We start from the raw sequence: 21,616 nt of genomic DNA on the forward strand, positions 1-21,616 counted from the left end.
TTACCACTGGTCCACTGATACACTATTATCTCCAATAGACAGAAGTAACACATTTTGATCTATTATTATTAAATGTAGATTTTTTTTATAAATGAAATATATTTTATTTATTATTGAATGTAATATATAATATAATACACATATCCACTATAATTATATTCCTAAAATTCAAATCAAATTATGGTCACTGTTTATCTAAAGTACTTAGGTGGTAAATTAGCTCTCAGGATCAAGTCCAAACTACCTCCCCAAGTTGATAGACATAAGGTCTTTCACAACCTGCCCTTTCTCACCTTTCTGGTCTCGTTTCCTGTTGATCCTGGACTACCCTATACTCCGTCTGGCCCACCAAACTACTTTCATGTTTCAATTGTATCAGTGCCCAGGCTCCCTGTGGGTCTGTGTTTCAAACATAATGCCTTCTGCACAATCTATCTGTTTACCAGTTTAAATACATCCCAGCTCTGAAGCTTTCCTGGTCTCCGATTCTGCTGTAATCCCACAGGATCTATAACACCTGCCTCCAAGAGCATCATTATATCATTTTGAAATGTATGCGTCTCTTCACCACATTATAAAGTGAGATCCATAAGGACATGGATCTATTCTTATCACTCCTGGGAGCATGATATGTAGTGAATATGACAGAATATATAAGGAATAAATAAAGGGACAATTTAGTGAAGGGGGAAGGTAAGCTTTATTATTACCACATCACAGGTAAGAGCGCTGAGAGCTTGAATGTCAATCAGTAATACCTATTGAGAGCTAAATGAACAGTCTGTCCCCTACTTACAGTGATGGGAGGGATGGCCCTTTAGGGTACCTTTTCACAGATTCATTCTGAATAGCTATGGCCTTGTGAGTACAGCCTGGCTCATTTGATTTGAGTGCAATTTCTGCCTAACACAGTGGCTTCCAATCAAGGGTGCACATTATAATCACTTGGGGAGCACTATGGCTTGCTTTTAATCCAGTCTCAAAACAGTTCATAGCAGGGTGTCTTGCCACTTAATGACACCCATAAGTGTTTATGGGAAAAGGAAAAAACCCTCTGAAATGGCCTTTTCTTTCTTACACTTCTAATTCTTTGGTTCTTTTTGGTTCATTATCACTGATATCTTAGTTGTTACACTAGCTTCCCTCAGGTTTCATCATTAGCTTAAATAATTTTAATCTGGTTTTCACTCTCTTACCCATTCCCCAAGGACTAGTTTACCCTTTCCATAACTAAGCTAAACATTTTTAGATTATATATTTGAAATTATGCTCAGTTGAGGTTGGAAGCAGTTGAATTCTTAGCTGTATAATAGGCTTTTTATTTGCAGCTGCTCAGCCTTGACAATCTATGCCCTGAACATGTCTGTTCCTTTTAAAAGTGTTGTTTTTTCATTAAAAACTTCCAAATGCTTCTTGTATGTATGTGTGTCTGTTTTTCCCTATTGTGTGCATACACACACATGTACACACATATTCTGTTGGTTCTGTTATTCTGGAAAATGCTGAGTAATACATCACCCATTCCCCACACACCCAGATACTATGTACTCTCTCTCTTCTTTCTCTGTTTTTTTTAAAATGATTCCACTCTATCTCTTTCGTTGTATTTCCTATGTGATCCTTTCCTGATCTTCTTTGTATCGTATTCATTTCTGTTCCTTGAATATGTGAGATCTTCACGTCTTTAGAACAAAGGAACAGTTAGGGTAAATACTGTGTAATTAATGCAGGTGTCTATCGAACAGCTCACATTTCAAGATGAAAGTCAAGCAGAGCCCCTTCCAAGTTTTCTTAGAAAGAGATAATCTCTGGTAGGAACACATGCATTCTCACAACGTCATCACCCTACGTAAGCACACAGAGGACAAGGGCATTTACTATAATCAGCCACAGATCACTCAATTCCAATCTTGGTTGTGCCACTAACTAGCTGTGTTGTTCGGATTAGAAATCTTTAGTCTGTAAAATGAAGGGTTTGGGAGGAAAGAAAATATAAACTATTACTGTTTAGGAACTAGGCCATGCACTTTATGAACATTCTTTCATTTTATCTTTAGTGTTACTATTCTACTTATCACTTTATTTCATTTTTGTTCTCCTAACTATGTTAAAGTAGATAATGCCATCCCCATTTTACACATGAGTAGTTTCTCTAAGTTTAGAGGCTTAGAGGGATTTCTCTGAGTTTAAACAAAGATATTTATTGTCTTTTTAATAATTAAAGTTTGACCCCAAGAATCCTAAAACATCAATTTCAAAGAACCTATGCACCACCATGTTCATAGCAGCACAATTTACAATAGCCAAGAGTTGGAAGCAACCTAGGTGCCCATCAGTAAATGAATGGATCAAAAAATTGTGGTACATATACACAATGGAATTCTATGCAGCAGAGAGAAAGAAGGAGCTACTACCTTTTGCAACAACATGGATGGAACTGGAAAGCATTATGCTGAGTGAAATAGGCCAGGCATTGAAGGACAAATACCATATGATCTCACCTTTGACAGGAAGCTAAAGAATAAAACAAACAAGCAAACAGAACAAAAACAAAGACGCTGAAATAGAGAACAAGTGGGCAGCGACCAGAGGGGAGAGGGAAGGGAACTTAAGGGGAAAAAGGGGGAGGGATTTTGAGGAACAAGTATGAAAGACACAGAGATGAGGACTGGGGGGGGGGGGATGGGAGGGAGGGGGGAGACCAGGCGGGGGGGGGGGGGTGGGATGGGAGAAATAGATTAAAAAAAAATGTACTTGAAAAGTAACTAAATAAAATTTAATATTAAAAAATAATAATAATAATTAAAGTTTGTTTAAGTGGGTAAAGGTTTCAAAAGTAGGGCTACGTGGAAGAAAAAAACTAAAGCAAAAAAGTGACAAGATGGGAAACCATGCAATACATTTTGAGTGACTAGAATTTTGAGTGGATGGCTGGCATCTCAAGCTGTGGTTTTCAAAGACAATGCAATTATCACTTCATCTGCCCTGCCTTTTCAGAAAGATGCCATCTGAGAAAAAATAACCCCAGTTTCTCTTACCTTTTTATTGTCTCCCTACTCCCATAGTTTCACTTATTTACCACAGGCTGATAGTGTCTCAATTTATACATCCAGATTAAATCTTGCTCTGAAATTCAGACCCAAATATCCACCTGATATCCCCACCAGAATGTCTCAAAGGCATCTTCAAGCACAGCACATCAAAACTCAGATATTAACATCATTTCCTCATGCTACACTTTTTCTCCAGTGATCTATATCTTTGGGAATAAAAATACCTTGTTCCACAACATACACCAGGAAACATGGAGTCTTCCATGATATCTCATCCTTCAGTTAGTTGTACTGCTTAGATAGCCACTGCTTTTTGTCTAAATATAGTTTTCTCACTGATTTCTTCATTCTTTCATCCCCACACATCAGCTTTTACTATCTATCCATCAGCCACTTCTCCACAGTGCAATCTGTGTAATCATTTAAAAATGATGATTTGTTCATGTTAACACCCATCACCCTAGATACAAACCATGGCTTCCTATTGCTCTTAGGGAAAAAACTACACATATTCTTCAAGTGGCCTCCTCTATCCTTCAGGATTTGGGTCCCATTTACCTCTTATCTTAACTAGCTTTATCTTAAACTAGTCTCTCCTTACTCTCCATAGGTAGACATACCAGTCATTTTTCAGTTCCTTGAAATTGTTTTGTACCTCTCCTCAAAATTCCTTTACCAATAACATTCTAGTCTTGAACACCACTACCATTTCCCTAAATATCCACTCTTCATCTCTGGGTTTAATACAGCATCAAAGACTTTCCCAGAGGTTGGAGATTAAATGAGGTCTCCTAATCAAATATGATTGTCATGTTGCTTCCTTCCATAGTACTTACCATTCTGTAACCATAGATGTGTGCCTGAAAAATCTGGTGACTATCTCCACCACTAGATTCTGAGTGTCACAAGGACAGGAAACTCCACCAATACCTTGCACAGAGTCAGTGTATTAAAGACGCTCAGAATATGCATGTTTACTTGTGAAATCAATGAAAAGATGAGTTAAAGTGTTCTGTTATATATGTGAATGTTACTTTTTTGAAAAATAAAGGAATTATTTATTCAAAAAGTTATACAGACTTAGAGTAATGGCTTAATGTCTTCATTAAAACCCTAAAGTCCTTTAGAATACCCGTTAACACACAGTCCTTCCCTCTCCCTCTGCCCAATATGGGGTACCATATCTTAGGAAAAGAAATAGAAGTCCGTGGCTCAGGCAGCCCCTTGGTTCCAGCACCATCCACTGTGTCGCCACTGTGATCTCCAGTTAATTCAAAACCATGTGGTACCTTCTCAAGGCCCACCAGCAAGAATCCTTTTACCCCTTTTGTTCCCAGCAAGGTCTCTCCCACTTCCTAAGCCACATGGCAAAAGGGAAACCCAAAGCCTCGTGGTCCCCAACCTTCCTTCTTTTCTCTCTCACACAGGCACTGTAACCAGAGGGAGTTGCCTCTTAGTTACGCCCTGGGTTGAAGTTGAATGTTACATTTTTGTAGTGGTGGTGATGGTGAATGCACAAAATATCTAAGTACATTAAGGTTTCCCTATTGGTAGATTTTTTAAAATAAATTTTTATTTTAGAATAATTTTTTTATATATAAAATTTTTTCAAAGATAGAACAGAGTTCCCATGTATTCCATATCCAGTTTCCCCTAATATTAATGTCTTGCCTTAGTATTCATCATAGTTAATGAAACAGTCATCATAATTAATGAAACAATATTGATACATTGTTATTAACCAAGATCTATATCATATTAGGATTACTTAGGAGTCACCTAATATCTTTTTCTACTTCAGGATTTCATTCACTAGACCACAGTGCATTTTATCATCATGTTCCTTAGACTCCTCGGGGTGGGGTTGGTTTTCAGACTTGAGGAGCACTGCTCAAATGTCTTGTAGGATGCCTATGTATGTATGTATGTATGTATGCATGCATGCATGCACGTATATCAGTATGGACTCATCTATATTTATGTTTTACTTTGGGTTATAATCTAATCCAACCTTATTTACTCTGTGTTTCAAATTGTTCCACTTTTGATCATTGGGAACTATTGTGGTTGGCACACCTCTGGTTTTTTCATCGAAGACTATTTCTTCTCTCTTTATTCTTTCTGCTTCTGTTATTTTAAATACATATACTTTACCCTTTTGATATTGTCCCAGAGTTGTTGATTGTTTTTCTTTTATCTTCACATTTCAGTTTTGAATGTGTCTATCTTCAAGCTCACTGATATTTTTCTCATCTGTGTAGAGTCTACTGAGTCCATTAAATACTTTTTCATTTTTATCACAGTTTTTTATTTCTAGCATTTTCTTTGATTTTTTTTCTTAAGGTTTCCATATGTCTGCTTGCATTACCCATCTGTTCTTGCCTTTTGGAATACTTTGTAATTTTTTATTGAAAGTCGGACATGTTTTATTGGGTGATAGGTATTGAGGTAGATGGACCATTAATGTAAGAATTTACATTAATCTGCCAACAATAGTGTTTAATGGTTTTTGTAGCCTATATGTGCCAAAGGCTTCAAACTTCCCTAGGATCTTTGTTCATCAATGTGTGTTAAGTGTTCCCACCAGGTCCAGCACTTCTCCTGCTAACCAAATCTCATTTGTGCTCCTCTGAATGCACTTATCTTCAGTTTTTGGGGGGAAGCAGTTTGCCTGTGAGCTTAGTTCTCACATGGGTCCAAGAAAAGTTGTTGATTTTCCATTTATCTAGTTTTTTCTCATTGTAAGGATGAGAATGACCAGGGTCTTTAAATGTCAAATGTAAAACCTGCGTTACTTTCATGTATAAAATACAAACTTTCTTGTTTCCCTCTGTCATCTTGACCTTGTACATTTCATTGTTGCTCAGACTTCCAGGAAATTATCTAGAAAAAGTTTAAATGAATCTTTTGTACAAGAATATTTTCCCCCAAATGTCAGTGTGATTATCTAAGTTAAACATTAGTATTCCAATGTGAGCTATTCTAGACATGGTTTGATGAAATTAACTGATGGTGAGAACCACCAATGAAGAACTTAATCAAGATTAATACCTTCACTTTAAAAGGTTGATAAAGTGAGTGATCACATTAATGGTTTCATTCATTAATTTTTTGGTGCTAAGAATTGATGTCCTTGTCTTATCTAGGTAGAGAATTTTCATTTCTTGGAAGAAACAAGATTACTTATAAATTAAACTATATTAGTAATTTTTCTCAATTTACAAAAGGCACAGTTTTTGCCTCAAGCCCTTGTCTAGTAGCTCATGGTATATTGGACTGTTTCTAAATCAGTCAGTTCATCAGGGGTGGGGAAAGATCAATGATCAGAGAGACTTCTTCCCATTAAAAAACATATTTATCAGTTGAAACTTGTAAACATTGTTTAAACATTGTTTGGTACAAATAAAATGCCTCATAAAATATTATCTATAATATAATTATTTTTGTTAAAATATGTTTATAGTGTTATACATATTTTTAAAACTAGATAAAATATAAATATAAAGCAATTACATATTTTTTCTTTCCTCTTTTTTGCTTATATATATAATATTTTCTGACCTGTATATAGGGTGAGGCAAAAGTAGGTTTACAATTGTTTGTATGAAAATAATACAATAATTAAGAAATGATAATGTAAGAAAAACCTCTGTGTTTGTTCATACTCACAACTGTAAACCTACTTTTGTCCTAACCTGTATAATGAGTAAGTAATGCTTGGGAACAGAACACTGTAGAAGTTAAGACAAAAAGACTAGCCCTGGCTGGGCAGCTCAGTTGGTTAGAGCATCGTTCGCATATACCACACTTGCGGGTTCATTCCCTGATCAGGGCACATGCAAGAGTCAACTCATGAGTGCATAAATAAGTGGAACAACAAATTGTTTCTCTCTCCCCCTCCCTACCTTACACTCTAAAAGTCAATTAAAAAAAGACTAATTCATAAATTATAGGACTTGGATAGAATTTAGAGTTTATTTGTTAAGCTAGTTTCTAGTTGCTTGAGATAATGGAGGCACACACAGAACAACCAATCTCCTTGAATCCTCTTTGCATTTTGGCCTATCAAAATAACAACCACTCTTAAACATCCAGCTCAAATATACATGCCTTCAACATTTCTGTTATAGCATGTCTCATATTTCTCACCAGTTGGAAAGTTCTCCCAGTGTAACATTAATAATAAAGAGGAGAGAGAGGGGGGCAGGGATGATAAGTGCTTAGTTATGCATCTAAGGTTATTTTAATGAATCCCCACAATTCTTTCATGACATAGATATTATTCCCATTTTGCAAATGAAGTAAAGGAAAATCAAACAGGTTCAGAAATTTCAAAAATGCCCCTTGTCACAGCCAAGAGAACTCAGGTTTTTTCAGCTTCCTGTTTCTCTAAAACTTGACATATAGGAGTTACTCAGTAAACGTAGTTAATAATTCAGTGATTTAGAGAGTAGCTGGTATTTTCAGTGTTTATCTGTTACATGCTTATACCTCAATTCATTCACAATTAAAAGTCAGCTTTGGGACTTCCACCAAGATGGAGGTGTAGGTGGAAACATTGTGCCTTCTCACACAACCAAGTTTAAAGACAACAAAGTTTTAGTAACAAAAACCACAGCTAAAACACAGAAAATTGAACTATACGGAAGTCTGACAACAAACCTTTCAGCCAGACCAGTAAGAGAAGCGGAGCCAGCAGTGGAGTAGGTTCAGGCAGGAAAGAGCCCCGCACCCAGGTGCAGGCAGTTGTTGGCAGATCCCAGGCGTGGGGTAGCAACGGGCAGACCCAGTGAAGGTGCAAGGCAGCAGGCTGACTGCAGTCACACATTTCCATGCAGATAAACCAGTGAAGGAGCGAGCAGTGAGACGGACCCCACAGGCCCCAGTGGCGGGAAGCAGCAGAGGGGACTGCTATTGCCCCTCTCTGACCCCGCCCCCACATACAGCGTCAGAACCCAGCGACCTGGGTGGCCCCGCCCCGGTGAATATCTAAGGCTCGGCTCCTCATATGTAGTAGGCACAAACAGACCAAAACATAGCTCAAGAAGAACTCAGAGCCCCAGAGCCCATAAATCTAAGCGACCGAGAAATAGCCAAACTTTCAGATGCACAGTTCAAAATACGGGTGATCAGGATGCTCACAGAATTGGTTGATTTTAGTCACAAATTAAAGGAACAAATGAAGGCTAAAATAATTGAAATGAATGAAAATGCACAGGAAACCAATAGTGATGGAAAGGAAACTGGGACTCAAATCAAAGGAGTGGACCATAAGGAAGAAAAAATTGATCAAACAGAAAAATATGAAGAGACAATAATTCAAAAAATGAAGAGAGGCTTAGGAACATCCAGGACATCTTTAAACATTCTAACATCCGAATTATAGGGGTACCAGAAGGGGAAGAAGAATAGCCACGAGTGGAACACTTATTTGAACAAATAATAAAGGAGAACTTCCCCAATCTGGCAATGGCAATAGACTTCCAGGAAATCCAGGAAGCTCAGAGAGTCCCAAAGAAGTTGGACCCAAGAAGGAACACACCAAGGTACATCATCATTACATTAGCCAAGATTAAAATGAAGGAGAGAACCCTAGAAGCAGCAAGAGATAAGGGGACAGTCGCCTACAAAGGAGTTCCCATCAGACTGTCAGTGGATTTCTCAAAAGAGACCTTACAGGCAAGAGGGGGCTGGAAAAAAGTATTCCAAGTCATGAAATCCAAAGACTTACAACCAAGATTACTCTATCCAGCAAAGCTTTCATTTAGAATGGAAGGGCAGATAAAGTGCTTCTCAGATAAGATCAAGTTCAAGGAGTTTGTCATCACCAAGCCCTTATTATATGAAATGTTAAAGGGACTTACCTAAGAAAAAGAAGATAAAAAAGATGAACAGTGAAAGGACAGCAAACTCACAGTTATTAACAACCACACCTAAAACAAAAGCAAACTAAGAGGACAGCTAGATCAGGAGTGAACCATAGAAATGAAGATCACATGGAGGGTTAGCAACATTGCAGTGGGAGGAGGAGAAGGGGGAGAAGGTACAGAAAATAAGTGGCATAGACGGTAGGTAGAAAATAGATAGGGGGAGGACAAGAATAGTATGGGAAATATAGAATCTAAAGAACTTGAAACACATGGTCATAAACTAAAGGGGGGGAATGGGGGAAGGGGTGTGCAGGGTGGAGGGGAATGAAGGGGGGAAATAGAACAACTGTAATGGCATAATCAATAAAATATACTTTTAAAAATTTTTTTAAAAAGTCAGTTTTGACCAGAGTTAGTATTTGCAGTCTAGACTCCCTAAAAAACAGAATTATTTTCCATCACAGAAAAACAATCATCACTCCTGCTGGCTTCCTCATTCTCTTCTTTACTGTCCTTCAAAATGTTCAACATGTCTTTTTTTTTTAATTGTTAGTTTGAAACATTATTACTTTTTAAAAAAACTCCATCCTCTTGACCATGCACTAGCCTTTTACCTCCTAGTTTAAACTTTAAACTAAGTCAAAATAGCTTACTTATTTTTCAGTTTCATAAAAACTATCGCATTAAACGATCCTTTTTTCAGTTTCATAAAAACTATCGCATTAAACAATCCCGTTGGAAACACATAGGACAACTATTACTTTCCTTTTAAGGCTGAAAAGGCTAAGCCCCAGGGGTTTCCGTGATTGCTTACACTCATACAGCTCCTAACGCAGAGCTAGGCCTCAGGGGGGAGTGCTGGGCAGCCAGCCCGAGTGTTCTCCCTCCATGTTACACAGCCTGACAATGCAAAGTCACTCTCTCTGTCACACGATTAATGGCCCTCTATAAATTCCACTATAGCTTCAGTTTCTACTTCATTCTAACTGGACCTTTTTGAGCACTTAATATTTTATCTATTGTTCCAGTCAGAGTTTTTAATTGAATGCAACAGAAACTAACACTGGCTGATTTAAACAGGAAAATAATTTGCTGAGAGGATATTGGATGGGTCAGGAAGTCGTGGAGAAGCAGGTTCCGAAATAGGTGGGAACAAGGGAAGAGGGCATCAGCTGAGTCTCCTGCCAAAATGGTGCTGTAGAACACAGGATACCCCTGAACAGTAAATACTTTTCCTGGTACCTCTGGTCTTGCTGTCCCTAAAGACTGAATGTTGTTATGGCAACTGCCATTGCTCACTACTAGACTGGTTTTCAATTGTCCCTGCTTCTTTGTGTCAGTATGTCCTGTTTCAAAGTCTTGGATGGGTATGTCTGATTGGCAGAGTATGACTCATATGGTCATACTGTAGCTTCAGCAGAACTTGAGAAACCAAGTGAGTATTTTTAGTTTCCCATGGGAGGTGAGCTCTTTGTCCCTCCAAGATTCAGTATGTATACCCTTCATCAAAAATAACAAGAAGGCTGAAATAACTAAAGTTCCCACCATGACCAAAAACATGACCAAATTCCATTAGTAATTCTAATTTAGTTTCGTACATTTTTTTCTTTGGGCTAACATTTTTATATACAGTAAACATATGTAATTTATAATTATGACTGAATTGCCACTCATCCAATAATAAGCCTTGTGCTGCATCATCCTGAAGGATCTGAACTTGCCATGTAAGTTTCATTTATCATCTTAAAAATCCTGTTTTGAAGCTATCCTTTAATATTTCTTTCAAAGAAATGAGTCTCATCAGGGCCTGACAGCGTGAACTGGTGCTTTACAAAATACTTTCAAAGAATAAAAAACATATTTGGCAGCTTTCCATAGCTTGGGAATTTAAGATATGCCCTGTTATTTCACTTTAAGAAATCAAAATATTTCTTTTATAAACAATATGTTTCTGAATCTGAATAATCCTTTCCTCTGCAGTATTTTCGAACAATGGCTCCGAAGGCACCGCCCTCTTCAAGAAGTTTATCCTGAAGCCAATGCACCCATTGGACATAACCGGGAATCCTACATGGTTCCCTTTATACCTCCCTACAGAAATGGTGATTTCTTTATTTCATCAAGAGACCTGGGCTATGACTATAGCTATCTACAAGATTCAGGTAAAGTTCAATTTTTTTTCATGTGAATTGCTGAACGAAGTGTGACCAATTTCTTTTGAGAGGATGCAAAACCTTATGTTTTGCCCTGGCAGGGTGGCTAAGTTGGTTTGAGCATTGATCCATACACCAAAATGTGGGTTTGATCCCTGGTCAGGGCACATACCTGGATTGCAGGTTCAATCCCCTGTTCCAGTGCACATGGGAAGTAATCAATCAGTGCCTCTCTCTCACAGTCTCTCCCTCTCTCTCTCTCCCCACTGCCTCCCTCCCCCCGCCTTTCTAAAATCAATAAACACATCCTCAGGTGAGGATTTTTTTTAAAACATGTTTTTACAATGTTATCACCAAATTCTTTAAATCAGGAAAGTGCATCACAGTCCTTAACTTATCACCAATGGTTATTACATGAACCAAGTTGCAAGGATCTTTAAATTTATACCCATTTTGCTTGATATATACTTTGTACATGAAAGCCATGGAAAGAGACTAGAATTAAAATTGGGGGAAAAATGAGCTTCAGATATGACTATCTACGGACTGGTTTGTGATGTTGGGAAATTTTACTTCAATTCATCAAATCTCAGTTTCTTAACCTGAAATATTGGGACCAGAATACCTCAAAGAGGTACTATGGTAATTAAGTGAATGTGATGTATTCAAGAGCCTAGTGCGTCTAGCGGTTTTAAAATCATCTCTGGGAACTTCCTGCCTGATTACCAGGAAATATTGTGGACATTTTCTGTTTAAGCCAAAATAATGATAATGATAATATTTAAGCTCAAATAATAGCTATTATAATGATCATTGCTTTGGCTATGATTAAGGTAGCAATATAAAACTCAAGAATGGCAATTAGGTCTGGGTTTTGAATAATCTTTCTGAGTAGAACTATCATCAGCTTCTTGATGATGAAGAAATATTAATGTCTCCCCTTTCTCGAGAGCTTGCTATGTGCTGATTCTGTACATGCCTCATTAAAGAACCATATATTAGATAAGTATTGTTATCCCTAGAAAGAGGTGGGGACACTGATATTAAGAGAATTTAAGCGACTTTCCCAATATCAGACACCCAATATGCAGAGGAGTCAATGTCAGCACCACAAGGTCCTCTTCACACTGCATGATGCCTCCTCTTAAACACAAAGAAGATCAATAAAAAGCTGTAAGACAACATATGGCCTGTGGGTAAGAGGCTTTCAACAAGCACTGACGTTTCATTATAGTCATTGATAATTTGTGAAAACATAACCAGATAAATAAAATGAACAAATGAATGAACTTTTATCAGTTTCTTACCTCTTGTGCTAGACTTTAGTGACATAATGACTGACACAGTTCCAGACCTCAAAGAGCTCTAAATTCAGGGTGAAAGTCAGACAATTGTGCAAGATAGCATGAAACATAAGGCTGGGTTAAGTATAGTAAAAGAGTTCTAAACTCTTCCCAGAGAAGACAATGATGGTTTCTGAATAATTCTACCTAGAAAGACAAGACAAGGCCTGGAAGGATGAGCAGGCAAGTAGTAGATATAAAAGGGCAGGGTCTCTCCTAAACTAAAAGGAGGATAACAGGAAAAACAGAGGAGGAAAGTATACATTGTATTTACTGAATGCTAAATTCTCCTATTTGTGTAGCATGTGCAAAGGAAAATTGCAGCCAAGAGCTCAATTTAGTCACTTCTCAGAAACTAACACATGGTGAGTCTTTCTTATGCCCAGGAACTTATCTCTAAGTGGGCTGTGGGCATTGTTTCCTTTAATCTTCATAACTACCTCGTGAAGTACGTACTGTTATTTCTTTTCTTTTTTCTATTCATAGGTGAGGAAACAGAGGCTTAAAGGCAATAAAGCACTTGTTCTAGTCTGTCTAGTATCTGCCACAGCAGAACCTCAATTTAGGGCCAATAAGAGAACCTGCCTTTTGTCAACATTTTCCTGCCCTTTGGGGCACCACTGGTTGAACAGATATGAGTTTGACTGACCTATTTTGATTTATCTGAATATTACAGCTAATGCAAGGAATACCAAAATGGCTGGCAGAGATGAATTCTTTGAAAACCTTAAGATCCCTGAGAACGGGGAACTTTGTAAACTAGAAGTGTGGTAAGGGGAAGGGTTTCCCATAGGTCAAAAAGAAGGCTGGTTTTAAGTGACATGCTTCTCTTCTTGTGTAAACACCCACAGCACACGATGAAAGAAGCATGGTAATAGATGTTTGTTAAAGATTCACCACTTAGGATTTCCTGACTTCTGTTTCAGAACATGCCAGAGTCTTCCAGTGACTCATGCTTTTGAATATGCGCTTCTCACTGACTAAATTCTGATCCTGTTTCTGCTTTGGAGCTCTCAGATATCAGACCATTTTATATATTTATATGGTCATGTTTAATCACTCCTTTCTTGGAGTTACATGGTTATTTTTCTAAGGATGAGTCTTTCCCCTCCCCACTTTGGCTATGAACCCTACAAGGTCAGAGTTGATATCTTGCCAGCTTTCCCCCTCTAAGTACCAAAGTGGTATCTGGTATGGAGTAAAATTAATGAATTAGTTTGAGTGCAAGTAATATTTATCATGAAGGCTTGCTAGAAAAAATGTCACCACTTTTAATATCCAGCTCATTTTTAGGTATGTATTTTTATATATGTCAAATCTTCTATCACACTTGGTTTTTTCTAAGAGGTTTTACTGATTTATTTATTCTTTCTACATACATGTGTTTAATAACTACCTTTGAACAAGGCATTGTATTAGGTACTATGGATAGTGTCAATAACAAAGCCTCTATCTTTACAAAGCTTACATCGTAATGGAAGAAAAAGACCTTAAATGACTACTTACCTAATGATTCATGTAGAAATGTACCCATCTCTAGGGGTCAATAAAGTGACATTTCAGAGGATATCAGTATGAGAGGAAGAACTAATTATTTGATAAGGGACTCCTTATTATGGATTTTGGCCATAATGTTAGAATAATGGAAGTCTTAATAAATTTTAAACAGACCACAGTCAGATCAATTTTTCAAAAGATTACTACTTTTCCTGTAGTATTCAGAAAGTTTTCTAGCAGTTGCAAAGCATATTGAGGGAAGCAAATGAAAACACTATTATATGTGTCCAAGGGTGAGATGAAGTCAGTTTGGATTGTAGTGGTGGGGGTAGGAAAGGAGAAAGAAAGCCCTAGAGATTTTGATATTATTTTGAAAAGAAAATTTATGAAACTTGAAAAATGATTTTTATACTAGGTGAGGTAGAAAAAGATAGTAGGGATGCCTTTAAGCTTTCTGGGCTGTGAAAATAATGAAAGGTGCTGCAATCCACCCAGACAGTAACACTAGGAGCAGAGGGATAGACACAGAGGGAATCTTGTGGTTGTATTTGTTACAAAGTAAAATGCAGTGATATGAGACATCAGGGTGGATAAGTCTCTGGGGCCTAGAAACTCAGAAGAGAGTTTGGCCTGCAGACACTAATGTAAGAGACATTAGCCTATAAATTATCAGCCTATAAATTATCTCTGCTAGTCTTCACAGTCCTATGTAGTAGTAATTTCTATTCTTTTTATAGGTAAGTAACTTGAGAACGAAAAGCAAAGTGACTACCCTATTTTTTGGGCCATAAGACACACCTAGGTTTTAGAGGAGGAAAATAGAAAAAACATTCTGAAGCAAAAAATGTAGTAAAATAACATAAATAACATATTTAATAACATAAATAACATAATTTTGTCACCAATGTAAATGTAAACAGAACTCAACAGCAGCATTAACAACCATTATTCCTCCCTAAATTTTTTTTTGGGGGGTGCATCTTATGCTCTGAAAAGTGTGGTAATTTTAAGTCACAAAGCTAATAAGTGGCAAACATGTCTCCCAGACGAGGTCTTTATCGCTCCATGAAAGACAGGGTTGTCTTTAGTCCCCACATGTCCTGGACACATATGTCCCACCTCACTGGTCCTTCCCTAGTGTCCGAACAGGGCAACCAAAACCGTTGGAGAATAAAGGGAGAAGAGACTCAATGAGTCACAGTAGGGGGTTAATAGTATTTATTATTTATTCCTAGTTAAATTTTTTAATCGAATAAAGGAAATCATACTTATTATATAACCTCTACATACTATGTATTTTGCTAGACATTTTAAATGTACTACATAGGAAAGTGACTAGTAGCCACATAAGCTAGGCATTTATGGTCCTCTTTTCAAATAATTTTAAAATATATTAAAAACAATAACTTTTATGTTTGATTTTTAAAAGGTTTCACATTGTTGATTTTTCTTTTGTTTTAGTTCATTATTTAGACTTAAATTACTATAATTCAAAGTTATAAATCTTTTTTAGTCATTAACTTGAGGTTTATAATTTGCACGTCATTGTCCCTTCCTGATGAAAAGACACACTACCTCCCTAAATTTCAGTATTGTTCAAATACTGCTTAATATGCTCTAAGGTCTTTTAGAGGACCTTAGTGACCCTTGGCAAAAGGACAGTGCCAAGGAAGAGGAAAAGGCAGTCAGACAAATGGACAGGGTTTTGACTCTATAGCCCACATAAACCACAGAGCTCCACTTCTATCTTCTTTAAGTGAATACTAGGCTTTAATATAAAATTTGTTTTTTTAACAAATTCTCCTAATTAAGAAAACAACATCCTTCCCTTAACTGTTCTGAACATTACTGAGTTTATGGTAAACAGTGAGACCCTCACTTTAAATTTTATTTCATGTTGCTACCCATTCTTTCTAAGATAATTTATTAAACAAATATTCCTTTTGGTTTGTGGATCTCAATTTTATTACATATAAGATTTCCAGATAATTGTACTTCCAGAATATCTTAAGATACTTCTCTATCTTTACTGTAGTAAGCGTAAAATTATTTTTTTAAATAATGAGAACTTTTAGAAATGCAAATGGCAGAAACTTCATAGGAATGACATTAGATAAAAATGGAATTTATTGGTTTATAAAGTTCAAGAAGCAGGATGAGCATTTTAACTGAGGGAAAGGCAGAAATTCAGCTGATACTGAGGGACAGCAAGAACCAGGAAACAAAGCACCCTAAACACTGTCTCTCTCATTCTCTGAATCTTGTTATTCTCTGACTCACCTCCACTTTGCAAAGTGTGATGACTTGATCCCATCTTCCACATGTTGAGAAGGCTATCATCAGCTCCCGAGCCACGTGACTCTCAAGTACAGCACAGTGAATTCTGATTGGCCTTTTTTAAGTCAATGGTCCAGCGTATTGACTATAGCCAAGGAAAAGAGTCATGAAAAAAGATTATTGTTTCTGCATTGACAAGGGTGGAAAAGAAGGGATAGAGAGAAGATCTAGGTTGGAACATCCAGGGCTTAATTAAGTTAACATATTACTCAAGTAACAGTCTCAGTATGCTGTCCAGTATCAGCTTCATAACTCCAGGGACCAGATCGCTCCTTTCTTATAGTTCCACTAAACATGGAGTTTTACCTGGACTACATGGTTCGTGATGGCTCACAAAGACACTAACCACATTCCAGCTAAGCAAAAAGGAAAGGCACACCATTTCTTTCTAAGGGAATTGCCCCAAAGTTGCATATATTACTTTTGCTCAAGACTTGAGTCACGTACCCATAATTTGCTGCAAGGTTAACATCAATATGTACTCTCATCTTTCCATTGTATTACAAAATGGATACAGAGTGTTAGAGTATTTTATAAACAGTGATGAGTCCTGGCTTGGTGTGGCTCAGTAGATTGAGTTCTGCCCTGTGAACCAGGGGTTTGCCGGTTCAATCCCCAGTAGGGCACATGCCTGGGTTGTGGGCTGGGTCCCTGGTGGGGGGTGTATGAGAGGCAACCACACACTGATGTTTCTCTCCCTCTCTTTCTTCCTTTCCTCCCTTCCTTACTATCTAAGAATAAAATAAATAAAATCTTTAAAAATATATTTTAAAAATAGTGATGAGTACATTAAAATCAAGCAAAAGGATACAATAAATTATTAACATCAAGGAGAAATAATGTAAAAAATGAAATGTAATCATAGCATAATATTTGGTTCAACTGTGAATAACATCTAAATATTAAAAATAATAAAAATCTTAGATGTTGATTTGACCCCAAATCATGATATTATTACTGAAAAGATCACCCGAAAGATGGTGAACTATGCCTGGGCAGGGCGAAGCCAGAGGAAACTCTGGTGGAGGTCCGTAGCGGTCCTGACGTGCAAATCGGTCGTCCGACCTGGGTATAGGGGCGAAAGACTAATCAAATCATCTAGTAGCTGGTTCCCTCTGAAGTTTCCCTTCAGGAGAGCTGGCGCTCTCGTAGAACTCGACTGCACGCACGCAGTTTTATTCGGTAAAGCGAATAATTAGAGGTCTTGGGGCCAAACGATCTCCACCTATTCTCAAACTCTAAATGGGTAAGAAACTCGGCTGGCTGGCGTGGAGCCGGGCATGGAATGCGAGTGCCTAGTGGGCCACTTTAGGTAAGCAGAACTGGTGCTGCAGGATGAACTGAATGCTGGGTTAAGGCGCCGATGCCCACGCCCAGCAGACCCCAGAAAATGCGTTGGTTGATATAGACAGCAGGACGGGAGCCATGGAAGGTGGAGTGTATAACAACTCACCTGCGCAATCAACTAGCCCTGAAAATGCATGATGGTGGAGCTTCGGCCCGTACCTGGCCATCGCTGGCAGTAGGTGGCGCGTGAGCAGGGGACCCGAGCAAGGCCCCGGTTGGGGAGGGCCTTCCCCCACCCACTAGTGTGGGCCCACCGCACCTCACGGACGCTATGCAGCGACGAGTAAGAGGGCCGCTGTGGTGAGCTTCGAAGCCTAGGGAAAAAAAGATCAAAGAAGGGGGAGTTGTAAGAGAACCAAAATTATTATTTATATTTGAGGAACTCCAGAGATAAACTTCATAATTAAGAGAGTAATATTTTTGCCTGTTATGTAGAAATATGGAAGCAGAAACCAGAATAAATACCTAAAAGTTTTACGGTAGGTGTCTTGGGGGGGGCAAGCACTATAATATTTACCAATTAGATATTATCTATGAACTTCAAAACATGTCAACAAGGTGGTATTGTTTTCCTATTTTCCTGATGAAAAAACTGAGGTGTGGGAGTATTAGGTGTAACTTCCCTGAGTTCTTACAGCTGGTGAGTAGCAGAGCTGGCATTCAGACCCAAGTATCTGACTCTAAGGTACTAGGCAAGGATGATGGTGATGACTTTGATGATGATAATGATGATAATGACAGTGGTAAAAACATTAGGATGTCTTTCTGTTTCAGACCCAGACTTTTTTCAAGATTACATTATGCCCTACTTAGAACAAGCAAGTCGGATCTGGCCATGGCTCGTTGGAGCAGCTGTAGTGGGATCTGTCCTCACTGCTCTGCTGGGGGCGCTCACGAGGCTGTTATGTCGTCGAAAGAGAGCATGTCGTCGAAAGAAAAAGCAACTCTCTGAAGAACAGCAGCCACTCCTCATGGAAAAGGAGGATTACCACAGCTTGTTGTATCAGAGCCACTTATAAAAGGCTTAGACAATAGAGTAGGGCCCAAATGCCTGACCTCACTCTGAGTCAGATGATGTTTAAGGCCCCAGGGATGTCCCAACAGAAACCCCTGTTATTTGTCTGTGAAGACTAATAACAGAATTGGGATCTTATACAAAGTATACCCCTCTTCTATCTCAGGTAGAACACACCTGTGCTTGCCTTGCTGTTTTTTGACCATCTCTTTGACAGGTTTCCTCAGGCTCATATTTCCCAGGAAAGAATGCCATTTGGTAATTAGCAACTGCTACTTGTATCTGAATAAATGTGTTCTTGTTAAATGTGAAAACCATTTAAATTCTTTCCTTCTCATTGTTTAATGACATGTTTCTTTTTTATTGTCTTTCTTTGATTTAATAAAGCAGTAACAAATTTATGTTAACAACTGAGTCCTTTGAGCTTGAGAAATACATTTTTATTTTCCTCAGAAAGCATGTTCCCTTACATTTTACATTCCTGCTCCAAAATGTGTTATAAAAATAAAAAATAAAACAACCTTCAGCTCATCCCTGCCATAGTCCTGACTATACTTTTGAAGGTACTTCACTGAAAACAAGGGCTCTGTCCCTACAACAAATCTGGCTAAGTGCCTGTCTCAAGATGTGCTCATTAAATATGTTGACAATGTAGTAGACAGTCAGTCATGAGCAGAGTAGGAACAATAGGGCAGGTACAGAAGGTCACCAGGGCAGAAAGCCCCAGGTACCTAGCAATGGGCAGAACTGAGAAAACAAGGACCTCACGCCCAGGGTGCCCTTTCTTCCCCTGGCATGTTGCTGGTCATGCAGTTTGGACTCTCCCCTGACCTATCCTACACTGGCGTGTTGCTAGTCATGTGGAATATCCCCTTCAGAGGAACAAGGGGGCCAAGGAATAGCCTCATGTGACTCCAATACAAGCCCTTTGAGAACCAGTCCCTTAAGCAATAGGCCCTCAGGTCAGTGCGGTTCTGACCCACATCAAATAATCTTAGGAATGAACAACACCTAGTGTTCATTGACCACAGAAACAGAGTTTTGGACAAAATAGAGGTAACATCATGTGTTTCAGCTCAAGGCCCAGAAAAGCATCAAAACCAGATGAAGCAATGCCATAGCTGACATCAGCACCAGCTTTGGAGACTAATGACCCCTCTAGCCTACTCCTGACCAATCAGTAGAGACCATAACCCTGAAAGGAGCCACCTGAAAATCTGATGAATATTCCATTGAGACCTTCTCCTAGGGCCTTCCTTATGATACCTGCCATTAGAGAGCAAACAAAAACCCTCAGGAGGAGGACCCAGCTGGCATTCTTACTGTGTTGGGAGTGTCTCTTGACTCCTGAAACTTCCTCCAACCCCCTCTTTCACAGGCATGCTCTCTCTCTCTGGAGCATGTACACACTCTTCCATGGGCTTGCCTTTACTCTCCTTTTCCTAAACTCCAAGCTTCTTTTGCCTCTGTGACTTGTTTCCTGAGCCCACACAGCCCAGCTGGCTCACTTCTCCTACCTCTGTGACTTTCTAAATAAACTTTTGCTTGTATTTGAGTCTTGGCTATGAATTCTTTCTCAGTCAACATTCAAGTACTGAGGTTGCTGGACTGAAGTGCAGTAACATTCTGGTGCTGTTTTGCCACCAATGACAGCAAAAATAATCCTATTAAGAGCTTCTTTTTTACCTCCTAAGAAGAATTTTATTTTATTAGAGAATGTTTAAAATTTCACAAAACATTTGAAGTTTGAGAACAATTATGTAAATATCAGCCTCTCTGCAATTTTAGTTAAATTACATTTCTATTTTTCTAGGCTATTAAGATCCTATGTTAAGATGTCTAGATTAATTCTGCTACTTGAATTCAACTGGGTTCAGTTGAATTTCTAAAAATAGCTCAATTGATATTATACTTGTATTACAGCTAAATAAGAGCATAAAGACTACAACCAGTGGGTAAAGGTTAAGGGGTTCAATAAAAGGAAAAACTATACAATACTCAGAGCTTTCCAAAACCAAAATCAACATCCTTATACAATAATAAGCAATTGCCATTGTAATTTTTCAAAGATAGTTTGGATGGCTAATTCAATTTGAATTCTCTAAAGAGAATTTAAGTATTGAGTCTATAAAAATGTTTAGAGCTTTTTTTTTTAACTTTAAAATTTTTATTTATTTATTTATTTCTAGAGAGAAGGGAAGGGAAGGAGAGAGGGAGAGAAACATCAATGTGTGGTTGTGTCTCATGTGCCCCCTGCTGGTGACCTGGCCCACAATTCCAGGCATGTGCCCTGACCAGGAATTGAACCAGCAACCTTTTGGTTCGCAGGCCTATACTCAATCCACTGAGCCACACCAGTCAGGGCTGTTTTTACTTTTTATTAAATGTATTGGGGTGACATTGGTTAATGAAATTATATACGTTTCAAGTCTACAATTCTGTGCTACATTTAAATCGGCTCAAGGTTCTTAACCCCCCATTCAGGAGCAAGGCCAAGCAGGCTCTGTAAAACATCCCTCTGATCCTGCCCCCGTATTTCAGGGTGCTGCCACTAGGTCCCAGAATTCCACCCTCTCATGCAAACCCATTCACCCTGTCTTGGAATCCTCAGTCTCTTACGTGCCTTATATCTAGTTGGTATTTCTCTGTTTGGCATTTTCTTTCTTTCCTTTTTTCCCCCTTCAGTTTGACTACTTGACTTACTTCTCAGAGTCATCTCTGAACATTGTCTCCTTGCTGTTGATGCCATGCTTTAAAGACAGAATTATCCAATCCAGGCTCCCAGAAACCTGCCTGGGTCTGGCACCTGAAGCTCTACGTCTCTGGGAGTATATATAAGATGAAACACACTGACCTGTATGGTACTTTCAACTGAAGTTTTCTACAATTCCTGTAAAGTGTGAAGTATAGTGTTCAGATTACTTGTAAATGCATTTGAAAAGGAATTTACTAAAGAAATCAGCTCTTGAATATGCCTTCATCTAGAAAAGACTGGCCTAAA

At 38.3% G+C, this 21,616-nt stretch overlaps 1 protein-coding gene across 1 annotated transcript in view; it reads left to right on the forward strand.

Annotated features, from left to right (window-relative positions):
- The window catches only part of TYR (tyrosinase), an 83,251-nt gene extending 64,330 nt beyond the window's left edge, over positions 1-18,921 (forward strand). The window contains exons 4-5 of the mRNA XM_037137607.2: positions 10,904-11,085; positions 18,375-18,921. Of these exons, the coding sequence (XP_036993502.2) occupies positions 10,904-11,085; positions 18,375-18,619 (427 nt within the window). The 3' untranslated portion in view covers positions 18,620-18,921. The remainder of the gene's footprint in view (positions 1-10,903; positions 11,086-18,374) is intronic.
- The last annotated feature ends 2,695 nt before the right edge of the window (positions 18,922-21,616 follow it).

This window comes from Artibeus jamaicensis, unplaced genomic scaffold (genome assembly GCF_021234435.1).
Source record: "Artibeus jamaicensis isolate MK-2021 breed Jamaican fruit bat unplaced genomic scaffold, CSHL_Jam_final contig_64, whole genome shotgun sequence".
NCBI lineage: Eukaryota > Metazoa > Chordata > Mammalia > Chiroptera > Phyllostomidae > Artibeus > Artibeus jamaicensis.